The sequence below is a fragment of the Rhinoraja longicauda genome, chromosome 13 (assembly GCF_053455715.1).
Source record: "Rhinoraja longicauda isolate Sanriku21f chromosome 13, sRhiLon1.1, whole genome shotgun sequence".
Lineage (NCBI taxonomy): Eukaryota > Metazoa > Chordata > Chondrichthyes > Rajiformes > Arhynchobatidae > Rhinoraja > Rhinoraja longicauda.
The window spans coordinates 9,479,291-9,505,182 of record NC_135965.1 but is presented as its reverse complement, the minus strand read 5'-3'; the positions used below and the strand labels follow the sequence as shown (position 1 = coordinate 9,505,182).

The 25,892-nt window shown below is 41.4% G+C and overlaps 1 protein-coding gene across 18 annotated transcripts in view; it reads left to right on the top strand.

The window, feature by feature from the left end:
* The window catches only part of LOC144599431 (disks large homolog 1-like), a 354,144-nt gene that overhangs the window by 38,540 nt on the left and 289,712 nt on the right, over positions 1–25,892 (top strand). The window contains exon 1 of one of the 18 annotated variants that reach the window (XM_078410315.1): positions 5,210–5,473. The exons of the other annotated variants lie outside the window; for them this stretch is intronic. Within the exon in view, the coding sequence (XP_078266441.1) occupies positions 5,444–5,473 (30 nt within the window). The 5' untranslated portion in view covers positions 5,210–5,443. Of the gene's footprint in view, positions 1–5,209; positions 5,474–25,892 lie in introns of those variants that run through there. 18 annotated transcript variants of the gene reach the window in all.

Here is a 25,892-nt window from a genome sequence, read left to right as displayed (position 1 = left end):
AAAAAAATAAGTTATAGGAAATTTTATAATTTTCCTTGCAGCTCAAAAGTAGTAGCTGTTAACCATTACTTAATATTCAAGGTGGGATAGTTATGGCCATCATATATCTTGGTTATTTAGGTATTTTTAGTTGTTAATATTTAAGGGTTAGGAAAATGGTAATTTACTGTCTTATTATTACTTTGTAAATGTAAAACATCAGATAGTTATTGTTCTGTTAAATAAATAGCTTTTGCCAAATCTAACAGGTTGCATAAACCAAAGAATTAGAACGCAAGAATGTGTATGAAGGAACTGCAGATGATGGTTTAAACCTAAGCTAGACACAAAATACTGGAGTAACTCAACAGGACAAGCAGCATCTCTGTTGAGGAATTAAAACTCAAAGTTCGAATTTGTCGAATTTTCAGCAGTTAAAGCTAGGTTCCAGTGCAATGCTAAGACGGTTTAATAAGGGAGTTGTGAACCATTTTGCAAATTCGCGCTAAAATCCCTGGAGTTGTATTCCAAATTTATCGTTGTCAAGTTCTTAAATTTTAATGAAATTGAGCAACAGTATGGAAGTTATATAAGGAACCTTTAACTGCAGTGAGATCAGAGAAATCATTAGCTTGAAAGAGCTTTGGTTAGCCTGAACCTTTTTGCAATGCGTGACTGAAGATCACATAAGGTAAGTTATCTTTGCTTCTGTATTAGCACCACCATGCGTGCAGGAGACTCCGATGTTCTGGATGGGATTATCTCTGAAGAATAACTGCTGCAGCACTTTGGTAGTGCTGCAGCAGCTGCTGTAAAGTAGATTTATAAAGTGTGGTTTTTTGACTGATTACCAAGAGATTACTAATATCTGTTACCTTTTTGAAGGTGATTTTTAGACGTAATGTAGGCAGCAGCTAGAAATGTGGCACTGTTGATTGTAATTAGTTAAAACTGAAGAAGTTTGTTTTGCTCCTTATATTTAATGAGCAGGTCGTACAAGCTGGACTACCACTTATTTAGTTAATTTCTTCGTTATTTGCCATTTTATTTAGAATCTTGGTTGTCACTTGATAATTAAAAATAATTTTGTACTTGTTATTTAACTTGTCTGCTAACAAGACGATCAAATTTGTAGATACCTCATAAAATCTGAACACGAGTCAACTTTCAGTTTTTCTAGTTAAAACTTTGTGCATTCAGTTGGATACGATGTTCTGTTTTTGATCTGTAATTATATTGTTTATGAATAAGTTTGTTGATTTCAACGTTATCTTTTAACCAAGTTCTTTTTAACATAAGCCATTGATCATCAATGATTTGACCAAAATAGGCTGGAAATACTCAACAGATCAGACGGCATCCAAGGAAAGAGAAACTTGATTTTTGTGTCTACCTGAAATATTAACTGTTTGTTCAAATGCTGTTCGGCCTGGAAATCTCCAGCACCATTTTCTCAGATTTCACACATCTAGTGTTTTTGCTCTTATTCGTTACCTACAATGAGTGCAATCTGGGCCATTGATTATGATTGGCAGTTTCTGAGATGTTTCCAGCTCCTTTAAGTTAAGTAGGTTCCTGAAGCATGTTACAGTCTAGGCAACATCTGTGAGGAGCAGAACAAAAGAAATATTCAAGTCAATGATCCTTGGGGTATTTGTTTCTGTTTCAGATTTCCTCTGTTTTGTTTTTCACTTTGCATAGGTCCTGGAGTGGCAAACAGCATCAAAGACTGGGATGTGCTGGATAATGTGCCAGCACATTTATTACACTATCACTAGGTTCCATGTGGAGATTACTGGCTGAACATGTTGGTCTGGAATTTCCAGCAATGTGCTGGGCAAATCCTGTTTGCCATCCTGTTTGTCAGCCAGGATGGCATAAGACCAGGTTGACACGTGGACATAGTATTGTTTACTGACTGAAATTTTGAACAGAACTGAGTTTTGTGGCCATCTGCACTTCTAGTCACAGAGGTCAGTCGCTGAAGATAATTTACCCCAAAGGATTACCCTGAGGAACTCTGATATTCTCGGTTTTGAAAGATTGTTTGCTCCCCAACATTCCTAGTCATTCCCTTCTATTGGGTATGAATTCAGCCTGTGCAGAGCGTTTCCCCTTTGGTTGCAATTGAATTAATTTTTTTGTGAGGCTCTTTTATGCAATACTGATGATGTCACTTTAATGTCAAAGGTAGTCAGTATTTTCTTGCCTTGAATTAAGCAGCAAAACCTATTGTGATGAAATCTGGAGCAGTGTGCTCTTGGTAGGACCCAAATATTTTGGTTTTTTGGGTGGGGGAAGGAGGAGGAGGAGGAGGAGGATGGGATTGTTTGTGAAGTCCTCAATCATATGAAGTCCCCTTTCTTTGATTTAAGCTGAGCTAAATATATATTTTACATTAAGCATGGAGAGAAAATAAAGTTTTGAAGCCTGGTTTATATTGTTTTACAATGTTGCAAAGTTTACTAAAGCGCCCGAAATAAACAAATGCAGACATGAATACTTTTTTGAAAAATAGATTTTTGCTATGCCCAATTTTTAAATGACAGCACTAATATTTAAGCTCCCCCTTCTAGAATGTAGACTTTTACACCATCTTTTATAGTAGATATTGCTGATGATGCCATGACTTTGATTTTTCTTTTGAATCTTTGGGTCTGACTTTTTAAGTTGTACTTACTGATGCTTTGCACTTAACATGTGTTTAAAAAAATATCCTTTATGTATGAACTGATGACTTTTAGGGCTGATTTATTCGGGCCATTGCCAATACCACACATCATACTTGATGCCGTCAGCAGCTGTTGCAGATATGAAGTTGTATTAATTTTCACCTCGTGTGCAAACAATTACCCTCAATTTATTTTCGCCGTGCTTTTTAACGGGCTAGTTTAAAATATTTCCAATGTATCCAAAGAAATGTTTGGCGGCTGGCAGTTTGGATAATCCCCCTAGGCTTGGTGGTCACAGTATTCATTACACCTGTGCCTAGTGTATGCTGAGATGTTTGGCACATTCAAAAGTCTTGAGAATTGATTTTTGGCATCCATTTATCCATTATCTAGAGGTGCTTAATTATGAATTGTGGAATCCTGCACAACATTTTTAAAAGCAATCTTTTAGTGCCTATTACATTGGAAATACACAAGTCTGGAAGCAATTTGTGCCTAAAAGATATTAGAGGTGCTTTGATAGGGCGACTAGGTTTTAAATGAGACATGCTATTTTGTTCCTGTATAGGCTTGATTTGGGTTACAATCAGATTTTATACGTTGCAGACAAAGGGATCATGACAAATACACTATGGGTCTTTTAGGGAATTAAGGGCCGGAATTATTTCTTGGACTGGTTTTTGTAGGTTGATGAGAAATTTTAGAATTTGCCAGTTTTTCTGTCTTGCTACTCCCCCTGCCCACCATCCCAAATTTTATCCTGTATTATTTCTTTCTCAGGTTGGGATGGAATGGAGCATTTATAGCATCATATACACAAGATATCACAGTTGTGGGCGGCAGATGGGATGAATAAAAGGGCCTTGATCAATGGTCATTCTTCATGTTCATTGTGTTTAAGTTTTTGACAATGAATGTATTTGGCTTTATTTAATAAAATTGCTTTAAAATCAGCAGCAATGTTGAATTCAAACAACCAAAGCTACAAGTAAAAGCAAAAGAGTAAGGAGATTGCAGAAATATAAAATACTGGAGTAACTTGGCAGGTCAGGCATCAGCTCCGGGGAATGTGGATAGGTGACGTTTTGTGTCGGGACCCTTCTTCAGACTGATTGCAGGGGATCGGGACAAAGCGTGGCCGGTAACAGTTGAACACAGGCGAATGGTTTCTTGCTTTATCAAATTTTTGATTTTTATTTAAATCCCCTCACCTGTGCTCACTTATTACTGACCATGCTTTGTCCTGCTCCTCCTCTCTTCCTGCTTTCTTTTCCACTCCTCACCACCTGCCTGATCTGCACGCTGTCTGAGGTGGGGGGGGGGGGGGGGGGGTTAACACTAATATAAGTGCCTGTGACAGGAGTGGGTGCGGAAGAATGAACAGACCATTGCATCATGAAGAGTGGATTTTGCGGGAAGTAGAAAGATTAGAAGAGGGGGAGGTGTGACTGGTGGAATCCCATTGAATAAGCACGTTAATGGCAGGCAGGCAATAGGGTCCTTATGTGGACATGACTGCTTCAGAGGCTGTGCTATGTAAATACAACTACCAGAATTGTAATATCAGCCTAGCTTCACTGCATATTTTCATATTTTCTACAAGTCATAAATTTTATGCGAAGAATATTCTAATTACCTGTAATGTTTGAATAAGTAAATGAATCTGATGTCTCCCGAAGAGTTGGTAACATTTTGTGAAGCTCTAAAACACCCATATATTACATTAACCTTTAAAATTGAGAATACTTGATGAGCATGTCCTATTTTCTCTCCTACTCAATTGCAAATGAAAGCTACGAATAGGAAAATAGCTTCCTACTGCATGCCGTGTTTCCTAGATTTTAATCAGTTCTGTATTCTATCGGGTGAATGTAACGTATCAATTCATCTTTACCTCAAACATGTTTTAGTGCGTTGATTTACTATTGTTTAAAAAGCAGCTTTAAACACCACCAATGTTGATAGTTTTCCAGATGTTTAAGGATAATGCAATATAGATTTCAGGTTGTTCATGATATTAATTAGTTTTGTGTCTTGCATGTTTTGATTCTCCAAAACCTCGTCTTTGGAGTTGGAGTCCACATAATGCTGATGGATGCAATATTTTGATGTGCATCTTTTGCCATGTGCAGTTTCTGTCAGCCAATTGCAGGGTTTTGTTTTATAAAAGGGTCTGAGTTTTTAGATGCCAAATGGATTGGCTCTTTCTCCCTACCAGTCACAATTTCTTCTCTTCTTCTTGTCTCTGTTTCCCCCCTCCCCATTCGACTAATCCATTGATTACATGTCAAGAAAGGTGATTATTTTTCGTACACTAATACTTGAGTGATGGACGTACTCTTCCTGTATCCTTGAACGCTAGCTGGGATCAGCCAAGTATATCTTGAGCATTAAGCATTAAACATAAACCATTCAGTGGAGCTGGTTGAAAAACGTACATCCAGACGTACTGAGGGGATGGGTTAATGAAGCAGTAGAAGTGGGAGTTGGAGAAGTGCTGATAACTGTTGTCTCCTCCGCATTTCTCACTGCTGCTGTATAAATTTAACCCTGCAGATTAGCATAGCTGCAGCATCAAGTGGATGGGTTTCAAAGCCTTTTATGTACACTGCTTCTAACGAAACAAGCAAAAAGCCATCTTTGCTATTGTATGTTCACAGCAGTAATTGCAGCTCTAGTTTGAATCATCTAATCTCCCTTGGGTCTTTATTTTCCGAAAATCTCCTGTTGATATTCCATTGAAATTTCAAAGCATCAATGATTTTTTATAATGCAGTAATTATGCTCAAGAGATGGACTGCCTTTGTATTGTAACAACGAAGGTAAGCATTTGAGTTGTAAACTGACATTGAATTGCTAAAACTTAGTAATCTGAAATTTTCAGATGCTTGATTTCTTGATTTTGGATTTGTGCTAATACTAGGTTTTAAAGAGTTCTGGTTTTGACTCTGGCTATTTGATTTATTTCTGTAACCCATCCTTTTCCGTTTCAGTACTAAAACCTGCAAACTGTGCCTGTTCTCCAGTGGGTGGGTTGGGAAAACCTATCAGCAAAAGTGAATTGGGTTCAAATTTTGAGTGTAATTTTGATTTATTGAGTGATTTACACATGGTATCTATTCACATGAAATTATAGTTGTGAACATACTGGATGTTCTGTTTTAACTGTTGATACTTCATTGTTTGACAACTTCAGTTTAGAGAATGCGATCATGACAGAGGCGTTTATTTATTTTATTTATTTATTTTAAGACTATCCGATTCTGGGTGGTGTATCTTGAATTTAGTGTCTTAAATTTAATCTGATTTACATAGTCTGGCTGAGAGTATACACCTGCAAGAAATTTCTGTTGATTGGAGCCAAAGTGAGAAATGGTTATAATTATCTTAATCATCAGTGTTAAATGCATGTTGCTGTGCAGATGAGATTTTAACCATAACACAATAATTCACTATTGCGACGTGAGTGGACTCCTATATATCGGCGAGACTAAGCACAGGCTCGACGATAGTTTTGCTGAGCACCTGCCCTCAGTCTGCCGAAACCTACCTGATCTCCCAATTATTAAACACTCTAACTTCCCCTCCCATTCCCATACTGACCTTTCTGTCCTAGGCCTCAACTGTCAGAGTGAGGCCCAGTGTAAATTGGGCGAACAGCACCGCATATTTCACTTGGGCAGCTTACACCCCAGCGGTATGAATACTTACTTTAACTTCAAGTAACCCTTGCTTTCCCTCTCTCTCTGTCCCCCCCCTTCCTAGTTCTTGGACCAGTCTGATTGTCCACTTGATTAAATTTTCATCTTGGTATGCTTTGTTGTCACCTTCACCTGGCTAACAATGATCTATTCTCCATTTTCCATGATCTCCATCCCCTGAGTCTCGTTTTCACACCTTTCACTTCCTTACCTCTGTGTCTCCCTCTCCCCTGACACTCAGTCTGAAGCAGGGCCTCGACCCGAAATGTCACCGATTCCTTTTCTCCTGAGATGTTGCCTGTCCCACTGAGTTACTCCAGCATTTTGTGTCTATCTTTGTTTTTGATGTGTGTTCATATTTGGCAAACATCTGGCCCTGTTGGTTATTTTAAAAGTTTACCCAAGGTTTGTTAACTTTCAGTCCCAAAGTGCAACTAAACAATATTCAATATGTTTCCAATTAGTTTAGACTTTATTCTTCAATCTGTCAATCATATTACAAACTTTTTTGCCACTTCAGTTTGCCTTTCTGTTCTGTCCTCTTTGACTTTGATCAAACTACTGACCAGAATATCCCACAAAAAAATAAGCCTGGTCAGTAGACTACATGTACTTTTTGAAATAAAATTAATAAAATTAATTGTTGAATAAGGGTCTCAACCTGAAACATCACCCATTCCTTCTATCTAGGATGCTGCCTGTCCTGCTGAGTTACTCCAGCATTTTGTCGCTCTCCGGTGTAAGCGAGCATCTACAGTTCCTTCCTACCCAAAACAATGTTATTTTTATTTGCTTGAAGAAATATTCTCATCCACAATTGCCAATCACTTGAGTTTTATTAGGCTGGTGGATAAACAAAGCATACGTTTCTGGGATGGAATGGTGCTTTTTGGCAGTTAAAGCTAAAATATTAACTGTGTGGTGGCTCCCAAAGGTTAGGCTACTGATCGAACCCCTCGGCATTATCATCATATCATATCATATATATACAGCCGGAAACAAGCCTTTTCGGCCCTCCAAGTCCGTGCCGCCCAGTGATCCCCGTACATTAACACTATCCTACACCCACTAGGGACAATTTTTACATTTACCCAGCCAATTAACCTACATACCTGTACGTCTTTGGAGTGTGGGAGGAAACCGAAGATCTCGGAGAAAACCCACGCAGGTCACGGGGAGAACGTACAAACTCCTTACAGTGCAGCACCCGTAGTCAGGATCGAACCTGAGTCTCCGGCGCCGCATTCGCTGTAAAGCAGCAACTCTACCGCTGCGCTACCGCTACCATTGTGATGGACAGGTCCTGGGGCAGCCCAGGCTACGGGACTTCCTTCAGTAGTGGTTTTGAATTAAACAACCCTTGCAGAATTCACCTGGCTCTTCGCCTTATTCTGGGTTCGTACACTCACCCGCTACACTGGTGACCTCGATGCTCCATTTTCTAAAATGATGGAATTGAACATGGCGCCTGCCGCACCTTCCAACGCACCGCCCGCCGCGCTGCCCGACCAGGCCCAGCTCAACGCTGTCGCGTTGAAGCTTCCTACGTTTTGGACCGCACAGCCACATGTCTGGTTCCAGCAGGCCGGGGCTCAATTCAACCTCCGGGGCATTACTGTAGATGCCACCTGCTTCTACTATGTGGTCAGCGCCCTGGAACACGAAACGGCCGGCCGCGTTATCCCTTACCTGCGCGATCCCCCAGCCAACAACAAATACCGCGGCCTAAAAGTGCTCCTGCTCCACACCTTCGGGCTTATCCGCATGGAGCGAGTGGTGAGAATCTTGCGGATGGAAGGCCTTGGCGACCGGTGGCCATCAGCCCTGTTGAGTGAGATGCCCGCGCTCCTGGAAGGGCACCAACCATGCCTCCTCTTCGAATATGCCTTCCTACGACAGCTGTCGGACGACATCCGCCTGCAGCTCGCCGGAGTCTCCTTCGCGGACCCCCAGGCGCTCGGAGAGCACGCCGACATGCTGTAGATGGCCAGACGGAGGTTCCACTAGCAACTCAAAGCTGCACAGAAGGCACGGCTCGCCGACCCGGACTGGTTGGACGCATTACGGGTCTTGTTGGGCATTCGGACTGCCCCAAAGGAGGACTTGTCCTTGGCGGAGCTCGTCTACGGATCTACGCTCACGGTGCCTGGGGAGTTTGTACCGTCGGCGCAAGGACAGCAGGAGCCAACCTCGTCCGCCCTACAGCGCCTCCGTGAGCGGGTGGGCAAGCTTGCGCCAGTGCCAACATCCCGCCATGGGGCATTTTGCCCACACGTGCCATTAGCCCTCCGGGACTGCCCTTATGTCTTGCGCCGTGGCGCACACCGGACGCCATTTCAGAGGCCGTATGAGGGCCCGTTCCGGGTGCTGCAACATGGGCCAACCACCTTTGTGCTGGACGTAGGGGGCCGGTGTGCGACTGTTAATCGATCGCCTGAAGCCGGCCCATCTGGACATCGACCAAGCCTTGTCCACGGGGTCGCCCTCCGTCTCGGCTCCCCCCACCCGTCCCTTCGCCAGGCCCGATGCCTGTGGACACGCATATGCGATCTGGTCGTCTCGAGCGTCCGCCGGTCCGTTTCCTGCCTCCGGTTCTGGGGGGGGGGGGGGGAGGGGTCCTGTGGCGGTTCCCAAAGGATAGGCACTGTGATGGACAGGTCCTGGGATGGCCCAGGCTGCGGGTTCTCCTTCAGGGGCCACGGGGTTTCCTTCAGGGGTTAGGTTTCAGTCTTCAGTCTCCCACTGAAGCGAACGGTAGCGGTTTTGAGTTAATTAAACAACCCTTGCGGAATTCACCTGGCACCTCGCCTTATCCGTGTTCGTACACTCACCCGCTTCAACCGCTTGGAATTGAGATGTTTTAATGGACCCGTCTTTCATTTTGTTTCTTAGAATTTATGAATATTACACTTTACTTTTAAATCGCATTTTTATATTTATTTGATTGCTTGAACAATTACTGGAAGAACTACCATTTTTACCACAGGGCAAATTGTCTTCAACGTGATAGAGCCCCCACCTTGAAGAGTTGCAATGCATATAGTGATGGTGCTCCTGCAGTTCCGTTGGCAGAGAAATCACTGACCTATTGTTTCCAGGTGTGTGTGATCACTTGGTTGGTTGATGCTATGAACGGCTTGGTGTGTTGCTGCTGTATCTTGCATGTGGGTGTTTCCGTAAATAAGGGTATCAACCTGTGACATAGGTGCCCAAATTTGAAAGTTATTAAATCGTAATGAAATACCACAGCATTAAAAATGGGCCTGCCTGTAATCCCTTTGAGCTAATTTGTGTTCAAAATTTGACCAAAATTTAACACTTTCAAAATTTGAAAAAAAAACCCAAAAACAAATTATTTCTAAGACATATGGGACACTTACTGATTTCTAAGCTCCCTTACAAAATGTCAGCACCTAACCCACCACGAGGCCCATAGTTCACATCAGGGTCATTATAAGCGCGTTGTTTGAATTTAAAAAAATCGTGACGTGCACAAAAACCCCATCATAGCGCAATAAATAGCATTCACGATGTTACGCAGCGTGAGGGACAACAGAATGAGACATCGCTAAAATAGATGAGCACACTAGATTTTTATTTCATGATTTTAAGTTCTATTCATTCAGTATTTTAATGGAAAGCTTAAACACAAAATATAAACAATAAAAAGGGAACAATAAATATAAAAACGGTTACTCTGCTTTTAATTCACATATAACACGTGACCAAATTGACACTGCTACTCACATTTTGCAAAAACCTGGGGCATCAAAAAAAACATCTTATCAGGTGATAAATGATAAAAATCATAAGCATAATCAGAATTTGGCATATAGAGTTATTTAATTGCAAAATTAATGTAATCTTTCTGGTATAAATTAGCCTAAGGATTTGATGAAATCCTGCTTAAAATGTCACAAAAAAAGGCAAGGAAACATGGGGACATATCTGACATTTTTCTTTGTAAAAACAGATTTATTTATTTTTCATCTCATTATTTTGGCTGTACACCATGATCTATACTACTTAAAATACGGGATATGAAACGAGGATTATTACATTAAAAAACAGGAAAATAACCTGGAAGTTTGGAGACCTTCAGTTTCACTACGGAGTGCTGTATTTACAGATACACCCATGTGTTCAGTTATTCAGTGATGTTGAAATTAAATGTGAAGCTATGTTTGTTTGGCTTTATTATAAATGGTGAAGTTTCCAGAATTATTTTAGAAATGTACACCGAGAGTTTATTCTAGATGGTAGACTGTCCTGCGGAAGCTATATGCTGTGACACTTAATGCAGAATATCCAGCATCGGGCCTGCTTTTACAGCCGTATTTATGCATTGGTCCAATTAGCTTCATGGTCATTTGTGACTCCTGGTGGTCTTGAGTGCAAGATTCGATGATACTGCTGTGGCATGTCATGCCGAGGGAATTAGGCATTCTCGGTAATATTTATTGAGATGTATGGCATGCTTCTTACGTGCCTTTCAATACTCCAGTCTGAGCAAATGTGTAGGCAAAGACTGATGGTTGATGTGGAGTTGTAAATAAAACTGAACACTACATTTGTTCCCCTTTCTGACGTGGTTATGGACAATCTTTGAAGCCACTGAGGGCTGGCCCAGGACAAAGGGTTGCATTGATATCTTGAGCTGAGATGATTGGCCTGCAACCGTCTCAACAGTTTATTTTAGTAAGGCTCTGGTCCGTTTTCCAATTACATTATTGATGTAATTCCCATAGGGCTTTCTAATGGGCCTTGTTCTGCCTTGATGTCAAAGACTGTATCTTGCCTTGCCTTTTGTAATTTGAGTCAATATTAGAAATCACAATGTGTGGTGTAAGTAAAAATTTGAATTGAGGCTTAAAAATATATGAAATTTAGACAAAACGAGGATGCTATTCTGAGTTTATAGCAAAAGTTGATGAATCAGTTAACCTGACCCCAGAAATTAGATTAAGAATCGGGTGGATGTTGAAGTTTATAGTAAAGTCTTGAAATGCAAATATAGCCAAAATTCAATATCTCAACTTTTTCAACCAAAAATATGTAACATTAATGCATGGCACATCTAAACTTATTGCAGTTATGTATTATAGTTGTGCAGGGATGCAGTTGGTTTATGTTGCACCAAGTTATCAGAAATGGAATGTTTAATTTTTTTGTATAATGTATTTTGATTTAAACTGCTAAGGAGCAATATTGAACTCTCTGGAGTTAATTTTTTTGGGATTGAACAATAAGCAGCAAATGCTTCTGCCATCAGGAGTTTGGCAAATCTGTTGTAATGATCAAAATAACCATCCATCTGCCTTTCTGGAATTGTTAAAAATCTGATAGAATCGCTGCTAAGCAAAGATATCTTTCACTTACTTTCATTAAAGTTATTTACTTAAATGATTTTTTAAAATATTTTAGGTTTGTGAAAAGGAAAAAATAGTCAAGGCAAATGTGGGTCCCTTGAAGTCAGAAGCAGGGGAATTTATTATGGGGAATGAGGAAATGGCAGACGAGTTGAACCGGTACTTTGGATCTGTCTTCTAAGGAAGATACAAACAATCTCCCAGATGTTCTAGTGGCCAGAGATCCTAGGGTGACGGAGAAACTAAAGGAGATTCACATTGGGCAGGAAATGGTGTTGGGTAGACTGATGGGACTGAAGGCTGATAAATCCCCAGGGCCTGAAGGTCTGCATCCCAGGGTACTTAAGGAGATGGCTCTAGAAATTGTGGATGCCTTGGTGATCATTTTCCAATCTTCTATAGTTTCAGGATCAGTTCCTGTGGATTGGAGGGTAGCTAATGTTATCCCACTTTTTAAGAAAGGAGGGAGAGAGAAAACGGGAAATTATAGACCCGTTAGTCTGACATCAGTGGTGGGGAAGATGCTGGAGTAAATTATAAAAGACGAAATTGTGAAGCATTTGGATAGCAGTAACAGGATCGTTCCGAGTCAGCATGGATTTACGACGGGGAAATCATGCTTGACTAATCTTCTGGAATTTTTTGGGGATGTAACTAGGAAAATTGACTGGGGAGAGCCGGTGGATGTGGTGTACCTCGACTTTCAGAAAGCCTTCGACCAGGTCCCACATGGGAGATTAGTGGGCAAAATTAGAGCACATGGGATTGGGGGTAGGGTACTGACATGGATAGAAAATTGGTTGGCAGACAGAAAGCAAAGGGTCCCTTTCAGAATGTCAGGCAGTGACTAGTGGGGTACCGCAAGGCTCGGTGCTGGGGCCGCAGCTATTTACAATATACATTAATGTCTTGGATGAAGGGATTAAAAGTACCATTAGCAAATTTGCAGATGATACAAAGCTGGGTGGTAGTGTGAGCTGTGAGGAAGATGCTATGAGGTTGCAGGGTGACTTGGACAGGTTGTGTGAGTGGGCAGATGCATGGCAGATGCAGTTTAATGTGGATAAGTGTGAGGTTATCCACTTTGGTGGTAATAAGAAGGCAGATTATTATCTGAATGGTGTCAAGTTAGGAAAAGGGGATGTACAACGAGATCTTGGTGTCCTAGTGCATCAGTCACTGAAAGGAAGCATGCAGTGAAGAAAGCCAACGGAATGTTGGCTTTCATAACAAGAGGAGTTGAGTATAGGAGCAAAGAGGTCCTTCTGCAGTTGTATAGGGCCCTAGTGAGACTGCACCTGGAGTACTGTGTGCATTTTTGGTCTCCAAATTTGAGGAAGGATATTCTTGCTATTGAGGGCATGCAGCGTAGGTTTACTAGATTAATTCCCGGAATGGCGGGACTGTCGTATGTTGAAAGATTGGAGCGGCTAGGCTTGTATACACTGGAATTTAGAAGGATGAGAGGGGATCTTATCGAAACATATAAGATTATTAAGGGGTTGGACATGTTAGAGGCAGGAAACATGTTCCCAATGTTGGGGACGTCCAGAACCAGGGGCCACAGTAAGAATAAGGGGTAGGCCATTTAGAAAGGAGATGAGGAAAAACCTTTTCAGTCAGAGAGTTGTAAATCTGTGGAATTCACTGCCTCAGAAGGCAGTGGAGGCCAATTCTCTGAATGCATTTAAGAGAGAGCTAGATAAAGCTTTTAAGGATAGCGGAGTCAGCGGGTATGGGGAGAAGGCAGGAACGGGGTACTGATTGTGAATGATCAGCCATGATCACATTGAATGGTAGTGCTGGCTCGAAGGGCCGAATGGCCTATTCCTGCACCTATTGTCTATTGCATAGTAATTTCAAGAAGTTACATTTTCGCATTTAAATTACATTTACACAATGTATTTATCCATCATAAATTCCTCCATGAAAGCTGATCAAAGTGACAAGGAATTTGATCATTTTTTCACATTAAGTGGTATGTTGAACTTTAATTTTTCTATTGCATTATTTCAGGTTACCTACTACTGTTAAGTAGATGTGTAGAAAAATAACTTTCTTCAGAAATGTTGACTTCAAAATTAATTGGAATTAACCTCGTGTTCATTTAGTTTTATCTGCTCATTAAGAATTCTGTTTAAGACTATTTGAAAGTACTGTCAGTAAATGTGGTTTGAAAAGAGAATTCAATGTACCACATAAGTAATAAGTGTGAACACATTGCAAGCTATATTTTAGCACTGCTGATTTTGAGTTAAAGTTCTGCTGTTGCTGGCTTGAAGCAGGTTTTCTTTGTCATTCACCTCAGAAAATAAGTTGGAATGTGCTGGACCAGCTTTGTGGCTTGATTTTGCATTTGTAACAGTCTTACAATTAGTCTTACACTGGGCTCCTGAGTCATAGTAATGCAGCACAGAAACACGCTTTTGGTCCAAATTGTCCATGTCATTGACCAAGATGCCAATCAATGCTAGTCAAGGAAATGTTCGCAAGACCCTGGATTTGAAAGTGAAATTGGGGTGGAGAAAGAGGTTCTCATTCTTGTTCTGCAGTGCACGGGTGGAATTTTAGAAATGTACTGCAGCAATTAAACTGTGTCGCCATAGCGCAAACCTGCTTGTAAGATTCTTAAGAGTAACAGAAACAATCTGTTTGGCTCAGCATGGATGCACATCTAACCATTAACCTATCATTGAACAAGGTCTTTCCTGAAACTAGTTATAAACCATTGAAATATCCAGATGAAGTGAACACGGGCAAGGATTTGACAATTGTACCTTATTCCTTCGTGAATGTTGGTTGATTATAGATAAATTTATAAACACATGCATCTGACAACTTCAGTTGCTGACGTAAGGATCTGTTTCATGTGAATGCAGCAGTTAGGCGGAGTAGGTATAGACCACTTTCAATCCTGCACCATCATTTAAGGTCATTGACCTGATTGCAACATCATGTTTGCCTTACTCTCTACGTAATATAACCTTTCACTTTGTCACCATGTCTATTTACTTTGGGCTAAAAAATATCCAAAGATCATTTCCTCAAAGGACCATGGAAGCAATTACAAAGACTTATTATCCTTGGAGGTTTTATTTCATTGTTCTTATTGGGTGCTGACTTATTTTCAAATGGAGATACCCAGTTCAAGATCTTATCATAAGACAAAATATCTCCATGTTGAGATCCTACAGGATTTTGTGTGTCTATCACGTTCCATCTGTTCAAAACTCCAGCAAATGTGAGCCAAGCATGTCCAACCTTTCCTCATTTGACAATCAACCCAATCAATGTACTGCTCAAGCCTTCTGAGCATGCAATGTATTAACATCCTTAAGGTTGCTAATGCTGTACATGATGCTAAAGTTGTCATTTCCACAATGCCGTGTATAACTGAAGCATAACCTCGCATCTATATTTGTTCCGTCGCAATAAACGATAGCATCGTTGGCTAATCCAATTATTTGCTCTAACTGAACACTTGCCATTTGCAAATCATTCACCAGGACAGACACCGATCAGCCAAAACATTATGACCACCTGCCTAATATGCAGTTGGTCCTCCATGTGCCACCAAAACAGCGCCGACCCACCGAGGCATGAACACTACAAGACCCCTGAAGATGTTCTGTGGTATCTGGCACCAAAACATTAGCAGCAGATCCTTCAAGTCCTGTAAGTTGCGAGGTGAAACCACCATGGATCGGACTTGTCGATCCAGCACATCCCACAGCTGCTCAATCGGATTGAGATCTGGAGAATTTGGAGGCCAGGGCAACACTGAACACTTCATGTTCCTCAAACCATTCCCGAACAAGAGGCCACTGCCATCAGAGATTACGATTGCAATGAAGGGGTGTACCTGGTCTGCAACGATGTTTAGGTAGGTGACACGTGTCAAATTGACATCCACATGAATGGCCGGACCCAGGGATTCCCAGCAGAACATCTCCCAGAGCATCACACTCCCTCCACCGGCTTTTCGTCTTCCCACAGTCGATTCGGACCAGAAGGGATAGCCTTCATTGCCCTCGCACATCGATGCTCCTTGGGCGCCCAACACCCTGTCGCCGGTTTGTGGTTTGTCCCTCCTCGGACCACTATCAGTAGGTACTTGCCACTGCTGACCGGGAGCACCCCACAAGCTTTGCTGTTTCAGAGATGCTCTGACCCAGTCGTCTGGCCATAACAATTTGGCCCTTGTCAAAGTCACTCAGGTTTTTACTCCTGCCCATTTCTTCTGCATCCAACACATCAACTTCAAGAACTGATTGTTCACTTGCTACCTAATATATCCCACCCCTTGACAGGTGCCATTGTAACAAGATAACCAATGTTCTTCACTTAACATTGTCAGTGGTCATAATGTTTTGGGTCATCGGTGTACAGTTCTCACTGCATCTTGGAGATCTACAATATTCTTTGAAAATGGACAATTTCATATTCTCAATTTGCCAGATCTTTGCCCACTTAACATATCAATTGCCCTTTGTAGCTGCCTTAAGTCCTCTTCACAACTTATTTTCTAACCTAACTGTAATCAGCAAATTTATCAACTTTACCTTTTTGGTACCTTCATGTCATTTCTAAATTGACTAGTGAAGAACCCAACACTTAACCTCCTGTGGCGCACCAACCTTTATATCTTGCCAACCAGGAAAAGTTCCATTTATGCGTACTGTTTCTTGTTTGCTAGCCAATGTGTCAGCATCTGCACGTGAGCTGTTATTTTCTGCAATGACCGTGGGTGCATGTTATCAAATGTCTTCTGAAAATCTAAGTATAGTACAAGCACCTGTTCCTCTTCCATGGCATGTACTACTTCTGTGAACTCCGTTAAATTGGTCAATCATGATTTCCCTTTCACATAAGGACATTGAATAAGTAGAATTCTTAGGGTGCATTCTTCGTCATCTTTAATGTTCCAGTTTTTATAGTTTTAGAGAGCGTGCCCTCTGGCCCACCAAGTTCTCACTGAACAGCGATCCCTGCACATAAATACTATCCTACACACACTGGGGACAATTTACACTTGTACCAAGCCAATTTACCTACATACCTGTATGTCTGGAGTGTGGGAGGAAACCAAAGTTCTTGGAGAAAACCCATGCGGTCACGGGGAGAACGTACAAACTCCATACAGACAGCACCCGTAGTCGGGATTGAACCTGAGTCTCCGGTGATGTAAGGCAGCAACTCTACCGCTGCACCACTGTGTTGCCCGTTGGCTTCTAATATTTTGTTCATGATGAATATTAAGCTGAGTGGTTAACTAATATGTTACCACAACCACCCTCTCCCTTCCACCTCCCTTGCATAATTTTCCCTGTTTCGTGAATAGCGAATGTCGAGGTGATTACAAACTGGTATGGTGGAATTTTATTGTAGAATTCTACCACTGTTCATGCAATTGTTCCCTGGAGATTTGCTCTGGACCTCAACCTGGGCATGTACCAGTTGGGAATTGTGCCTACAGTTTGTTTGGAATCTATTGATTTATGAAAATGCTGTCCCAACCTTTTGCCTCTGATTTGGGTAAAAAGTTTTGAAATATTGAGGGTTTTAATTACCTGAAATAAATTAGTTCCTTGCACAATAATACTTTCATGACACCAAAATAACTGAGTGTGCTGTAATCAAGATTTGATTTTTAAAGATAGCATGTTTCTGCAACAATAAAAAATCACATGAAGTGTATTGTATGCACATTATTTCTCTTCAGACATGGCAATGTCTTCTCGTATTCCTTTAGGAAATTTTAAATACTTGGTTTTGCCACAGTATTATTTGATTACACAACATGAGAGAACAATTGTGCCAATTGGATCTGTTGTAACTATTAAGGGTAATAAATCCATTTTGTGTCTATTCTGTGCTTTATAGTAAATTAGAAAAGATTTCCAATTTCTGGTGTCTACAGTATCCTCAAAATGACAGTAAAGGAGGAAAGAAACCACATTATTTTGAACTATAATAATAACAGGTAGTTGAGGTCACTTGAGGTAAATTATTTACTACATTCCCCACAGGAAGGAAAACAGTCTTGGCATCTTTAATACGCTGAGTGTTTTGATTCTTGGAGCTAAAATAAATGTTAAGAATTTTTAAACATTATGTGTAATAAATAATTTACATTACCAAATTTCCTTAATTATTAAGAAATCTTGTTTTTACTTCGACTTTATTTTGTGCACCTAATTTTAAAAAATATTAGCTTTGTAACATTTAGAATTCTGGATTTCCACTTTATCTGCTTTTTGTGTTTTAGCTTGACATCATAGCATAGTTGATTTGGGACACAATTGGATATTTTTTTTCTCTAAAGTGTATTCTGCTAGAGGAAATTGTATGCTGCATTCTGTCATTTGTCGATCTACATTTATGCACCCATATCAAATCTTGTTGCTTTCTTGACTTTGCAGATAACTTGGGCAGAATTCTATTTCTGCATTACCCATTTCAGATTTCTCTGGTATTACCCGATAAAACCCAACGATCAAAAACTCTGCAAGGCAAGGGGTTGTGGATTCTTTATTTTGTGTGGACACCTTGAAGTTATCTGAAAAGCTCACTGCAAAGAGCTGCCTAGAAATCCAACCACCTGCAGATGGATTTCCTCTTCCTGGCATGTTTTGGTATTAGCTATAAGGGATCTTGAGCATCAGGCAGACCAGCAATTAAGCAGGTTAGGCAATCAATCAATGTGGAGAAATGACTTGATAAACCTGGAAATATTTAATCTAACTTTTAAAATTAGCTTAAAATAGAAACTTGAATATCATGAATTTAAAACAAAATGAGTTAGATCATGGGTTTTGAAGTAATTCAACGAAATACAGAAAATACAAAATTAGTTTGTGATCAGCAAAGCGCTTAGGAGTATACACAGTTTTAAAAACAGTATTACCTCAATCAGTATGCATGCACTTTATCCAAGTTATTTTTATGTTAAGTGAACAATATTGTTATTTTTCCCTTTTGTTTCAATTTTTGAATTTGATCCTTGACTTTGAGCATCTTGTAGAGGAGAATGTATTGCAAATGACAAATCCTGGCTTTCTGCATTTAACTGCAAGTTGGTGTTCTAGAAATTGCTGTTGAAACTATAGATGTAACGATACTGAATATGAAATGCCTCACTATTGTAACAGAAAAATCTTAATTGGCACTTGTTTAGTGCAGTCATGAATGAACAGATGTTTCAAATCTTTTCCGGGCAACAAAGGTTTGAGGAAAAATGTGGGTAACAGAATTTCTTCAGAATCTTAAGTGTGCATCAATAAACTTAAGTTCCAATAAATAATTCATTTTTAGGCATTCAAGGATTATGTTTCAGGTAAAGGTGCAATTTGCAATGAAAGATTAAGTAGAGCGCAAAACTGAAAATCTAATACTTTGCTTTAAAATGGCATGGTACCATGGTAGCAGCTTCTGTATATCTTGTCCCATTGGAATGGATGTCACATATAAATGTTGGTGCCTTGTTAATATTGTGCTGCCTAAGATTCTGAAATGTCTACAATCTGATTGCCCACGTGTTCTTAAGGAAAAAGTTTTGTTTTAAACTGAATTCTGCTGAAAAGTTTGGTAATATTCATAAAGTATATATCAGGCAGAGTAAAAAGAAAGATTCCCGAGTTTGTCATTGATTCATGGCAGAAATGTACCTTGAATTGAAGAAACGAGTTGACTCCACACAGAAATTATTGTTTTCTGGATATCGATTTCTATTAATACCAGTTTAAAATTTTTAAAAATGGTATAGATCCTGTTGCACGGTTCATGGTGGGTCCTTGACTTGAAATGTTGAAATTTCTGTCCTCGCATGTAGTTTGAACTATGGAGTGCTGCCATTTTCTGGTTTTCAGATTCCCCGCATTTACTGTTTGCTTTTTGCTCCAGATTCACATACAGTTCTGCGAGCATTTGATGTCGGTGATCTCTAGCTTTGCCAGGGAAAAAAAACTGCAGATGCTGGTTTAAATTGAAGGTAGACACAAAATGCTGGAGTAACAGTGGGTCAGGCAGCATCTTGGGAGAGAAGGAATGGGTGACGTTTCAGATTGAGACGTCACCTATTCCTTCTCTACCGAGATGCTACCTGACCCGCTGAGTTACTCCAGCATTTTGTGTCTACCCTAGTTCACTGCCAAGTTCACTGCATAAAATATACAAGATGCTGGAGTAACTCAGTGGGTCAGGTAGCATGTCTGGAGAAAATGCATGGGTGGTGTTTTGAGTCAGGACCTTCTTCACACTGAAAGTAAGAGGGGGGTGGGGGTGGGAGGTGAAGAGCTGGAGGCAGAAAAAACCCCAGGACCAATCGGGACCAGCCATAAATGACCTTGGGTAGGCCGGTGCCTAGTGGGTCAGCGGTTGAGAAGATGGTGATCTGTGGAACGTGGAGAAGAAAGGGGGACCAGGTATGGGGAAGGGGGGGGGGGGGGGTCGGCACTCTAGTTTAGAATCGTCTGCCCAGGGGATAAATGTGTCCGTTTGTGCATTTGTTCCGGTTAAGACACTGTGCACACGGCAGTCAGCCAACCGTCGCTTGTCTTTTTCTTTTTGTTTTCACTTTTAATTTCAAGTTTTTGTGTACTTTGTGTGTTGTCTGGGGATGAATAAAGTTTATCATATTGGATCTCTTTCCCCCCCCCCACCCCTTTCAGTCTGAAGAAGGGTCCTGACCCAAAATGTCACCCATCCTTTTTCTCCAGAGATGCTGCCTGATCTGCTGAGTTACTCCAGTGCTTTACATCTATCTTTGGTATAAACCAGCATAGGCAGTTCAAATTGTACCTTTCCCATTTCACTGCATGAGACATTAACTGAAGGAAATGGATCTTGGCATTAACTTCACTCAAAGGTTGCTGTGATCAGATGGATTGGTAGACTATTTTCATGAGTATATTATTCACTTTAAGCCAGCTTTTGAGTGAGATGCTTTCACAGGATGGATTGCTTCTGTGTCCTGGGTCTCGTATTTTGGCTTGGAGAGGACTGGGGACTGATCCGCCAACATTTCGGCAGGTAGGTCTCCCATGATGGTTTTCTGAGAATGGCCTGAAGATCTGGGAAAGGGTGTGGTTTGAGCTTTTGGCATTTGGAAGATGGAGAGAAAGTATGGTGGAGAAGAGAAGCAGAAGGGTTGAGGAAAAAGATGCAGAGGCCAAGGATGTAGTCTGTGCAAGGGCCGATGGATACCACAGTATCCATTGTCTTGTGTTCTATTGAGTATGAACCCCTCATCTTGGGGCCCTTTGCCGTAAGGTTAACGCTTCACTCAGTCAAGTCTGTCATAGCTTTGTACAATGGCTCTTGTGTGCTAAAAGTCCATTAAGTATTTACATTTGAAACATCAAGACTTTCCAGTGATTGTGCATGATCAGGATGTTTGCTAACTTGAGGCATTGGCGTTCACCTACTGAGTGAGATTTGACAGGCATGAGATAGCCAGTTCGAAGGACAATGGTTTAGCATCTGGCAGAGTAGATTGCAACGGAAACTTCATAGACTTTGCTGAAAAAGAATGAGCCACTCTGGTGTGTGTAATATTTTAGCAAATGGTAATATCTGTCCATCCTATCTTTGAGAAACTACAATCGGCTAAGTGTAATGGAAGTCATACAGCACTGAAACAGGCCCTTTGGCCCAACTTACCCCTGCTGACCAAGATGCCCCATCAGCACCAGTCCCACCTGCATGCTTTTGTTCCACATCCCTCTAAACCTTCCCTATCCATGCAGTTGTCCAAATGTTGTAATATCTGCTTCAATTGCCAGAGGAGGGAGTTGAGGCAGGTACGATCGCTATGTTTAAGAAACATTTAGAGAGGTACATGGACAGGACAGGTTTAGAGGGATATGGGCCAAACTCGGGTAGGTGGGACTAGTGTGGATGGGACCTGTTGGTCGGTGTGGGCAAGTTGGGCCAAATGGCGTGTTTCCACACTGTAAGACTATGATTATTTGCCTCTACCTCCTCTAGCAACTTGTTCCATATACCTGTCACCCTCTGTGTGGAAAAGGTTGTTTCTCGGGTTCCTGTTAAACCTACCCCCCCCCCCCCCCCCCTCATCTTAAACCTTTGTCCTCCGATTTGTGATCCTCCTATTCTGGGTAAAAGACTCTGCATTCAACCTATCTATTCCCCTCATGATTTTGTATATCTCTACTAGATCACCCATAACCCTTCTGCTTCATTGGAATAAAGTCCTAGCCTGTCCAACCATTCGTATAGCTCAGCCCTCGAGTCCTGGGACATCCTCTTCAAACCTCTCTGCATTCTTTTCAACTTAACAACATCCATCCTATAACCGGATGACCAAAACTGAACACAATACTCCAAATGTGTCCTCACCAACATTTGGGAAAAGTATACCTGGTTAATTTGTAAAGTGTATTGGAGCTCGGGCCCAGTGAATTTAAGAGGAGCATCTGAGGCGTCACTTGCTGAACCACCAGGATTTACAACCAATCGGGTAGCAAACTGTCAGTTTTACTATAAATGAGTCAATTGTAACTTCCATTATATTTAGAGATACATTAATCCATCTCTGGCGACTTGTAATAAGCATTACAATTAGACTCACTTCATTTGTAATCTATATATTAAAACTCTTTGTTCCTGAACTACAGCCAAAACAGTACACGATAGCACGGCAATTTTAGGCCCACCTTGTTCACCGTCGTCCCTTTGGTGCTAATGGAAGAAGTTTCATTGAAATCAGTGTTGTATTTTTTAAATTATTCACATTTTAGTTTAAATCTATCTCCTAGGGAGGAGGGCGAGGAGGGAGGATGAGGGGGATGGAGGGGATGGGAAGGGGGAGGAGGAGGGGAGGACAGGGTGCTGCACCAATGCAGGAGAGGTTTGGGCTATTGACATAGACATAGAAAATAGGTGCAGGAGGAGGCCATTCGGCCCTTTGAGCCAGCACCGCCATTCATTGTGATCATGGCTGATCGTCCCCAATCAATAACCCATGCCTGCCTTCTCCCCATATCCCTTGATTCCACTAGCCCCGAGAGCTCTATCTAACTCTCTCTTAAATCCATCCAGTGATTTGGTTTCCACTGCCCTCTGGCAGAGAATTCCACAATTCCCAACGGGTCCACCTGGTCTAGTTCAAACTAACAGTTTAAAACCTTTGTTTCTGGTCCTGTTCAGTTAATCAACTGTCCAAGCATTTTCTCTTTGAATGTTTTTAGAACTTTTAATCTAAATTTAAAAACTCAAGCATCTTTCTGGAAGGTGGAAAGTACAAAAACACTTGCCTGTGCAAGTTGTAACTGTCGTAATTTGAAGTGTGAAACTTCTAAAATTACAAAACCTTGCTGTGATTACTGTTGCTTCATTTTATTAACCAGAAGAATTTTTTTTTGCTAATTGAACCAGAAAATATAGGTCAGTGTGCTGCAATTGGCAATAAAAATTAATGCACTATTCTTTGTTTTTTTCTGTTGTCTTCAGCAGAAAGGTGACTAATTTATTCCAGACGATTTGTCTTTGTGAAGTAAATGAATGATGACGGACAAATCAGACGTTTTTTTTCCAACTGCGAAATACCCATGATGATCTCTCCCTTTTCTCTCTTCCAACTCCTGATGCATCTGCCAATTACCTCACCTGGGCCCATGTATCACCTGCTATCTCTTGATCCACCCCTTCCCCTCTTTCTACGAGCTATCACCCCTCCACTCCCATCAGTCTGAAGAAAGGTCCTGACATGAAATGTCTTCATTTCCTTCTACAAATGCTGTCTGACCTACTAAACAGTTTTTTTTACCACTGCTGAAGTTGCCCAGCACTAGATTTGCAGATTATATTTCCTGTGCTATTGGGATTGTAATTTTTTGATGAATGAAAATGGATTCAACTGGATGAGTACTACTCTCCAATAACTCATTATCAGGTTTCCTAATTATGACAGAAATATAATAATTTTGTGATGAGTGGCGAGACCTTTCTATTGTAACGTAGATTGTTGTGGAAAAGATCTGAATATAGTTTCAATTGTTTCTCCAATAGTTCTATATTTAGTGTAGTAACATCTCTCCGTGTAACTGTTAAATGTCCTGTGACATTAGTTTAGAGATACAGCGTGGAAACAGACCCTTCGGCCCTCCAAGTCCACACCGACCAGCGATCCCCGCACATTAACATTAGGGAAAATTTACACGTATACCAAGCCAATCAACCTACAAACCTGCATGTCTTTGGAGTATGGGAGGAAATCGAAGATCTCGGAGAAAACCCACGCAGGTCACGAGGAGAATGTATGAATTCAGCACAGACAACACCCGTAGTCGGGATCGAACCCTGTTCACTCGCGCTGCAAGTGCTGTAAGGCCGCAACTCTACCACTGCACCACCAGGCTGACTTTAACTACCATTGTAAAATGTATTTGGATTGTTAGCTATTAAGGACTCTATACGCACATCTTATTCATTTTGTCTGGGAATGAGAGAGGTTTCTTAATTGGATAATGGATATGACTAGACCAAGTGGGCCCGAACCTTACAGAGCACAGAGCTTTATTTGTCATTCGGTACCAAGGTACCGAACGAAATTACATTAGCAGTCACACAAAAAAAAAACACAAGACACATGACCCCAACACAAACGTCCATCACAGTGACACCAAACACCCCTTCACTGTGATGGAGGCAACAAAACTTCCACTCTCTTCCCCACGCCCACAGACAGACAGCTCGTCCCCGACCAACCCGCACAGTCCCCGCAAGGGGATGGGTGTCCCCGCGGCCGAGCCGCACCGGGCGCCGAAACATCCCACGGCCGAGCCGGGCGATTGAAGGCCCCGCGGCCGAGCCGTACCGGGTGCTGAAACGTCCCGTGGCCGAGCCGGGCGATGGAAGGCCCCGCGGCCGTACCGTGCGCTGCTAAGTCCCGCGGCTGAGCCGCACCGGGCGATGTAAAGTCCCGCGGCCGAGCCGCGCCGTGCGATGTAAAGTCCCGCGGCCGAGCCGCGCCGTGCGATGTTAGGTCCCGCGGCCGAGCCACGCCGGGCGATGTAAAGTCCCGCGGCCGAGCCGCACCGGGCACTGTTAAGTCCAGCGGCAAACCTCTCCTGCATTGGTGCAGCCTCCACTCCACCCGTCCACTCCCCTCCCCCTCCATCCACCCTAGGAGATAGATTTAAACTTTAAAATGTGAATAACTTAAAAAATATAACACTAATTTCAATAATACTTCTTCCATTAGCACCAAAGAGACGACAGTGGGTAAGGTGGGCCTAAAATTGTCGAGCTATCATGTACAGTTTTGGCTGTAGTTCAGGAACAAACAAACGAGAGTTTTAGTATATAGATGTTTTGAGATAAGGACTTTACTAATGTGACTAATTAAATAAAGATCCGTCCATTTTCCATGAAAGGGAAATGACTGCAGGATAAATGGGGAAACGTTCACATCATGAGGATTTTAATCACTTGTATTTTATCTTTTCTATCCAAGTATTTCTAGAAATAGTTGTATTTGTGACAAATGTGTTGATTACTGTAAGAGGTTTTCGTGAACAGATTGTTCATGTGTATTTTCTAAACTTATTTCCCTTTCTGTGTCAGTGAAAGCAGGCAAAGGGTTTTGAGAATAATGTTTTGTTTCCCTTTTCGGTTTCTCCTCTCTGAAGCACAATGGAGAATGAGGGTTCCCAGGTAGTACAGTGATAGCTGGAAACGATTTGTTGTTCTCGAAATACGAGTGGTCTTGATAATTTGCTCTGTATGTAGAACTAATGGTAATGTTTTTGAGAGCCAAAAAGATTATCAGGATCCTGGGCGAGGACAAAAAAAAATCTGAAATTGCTATGCTAAAAAAGATGGCGATATAATTGCTGGCTGTACGGCATAAGGGATCAGGATACTAGTCCGTTTATTATTGTCACAAGCTATGGAAGACACGGTAGAAGTCTTGAAGGAACATTTTACTTTGGTATGGAGATATGGCAACATGGAAACGGGTATCTCGGCCCATCAAGTCCATGCCGAACATCGATCACCTGTTCATTTGAGTTCTATGTTATCCCACTTTCTCACCACTCCCTACGGATTAGGGGTATTTTACAGAGCCAATTAACCAGCACATTTTAATTCTGGTCATATCAGAATTTTTTGTGTATTATAGCTTTATAAAGTCCAGAAAGAACCAA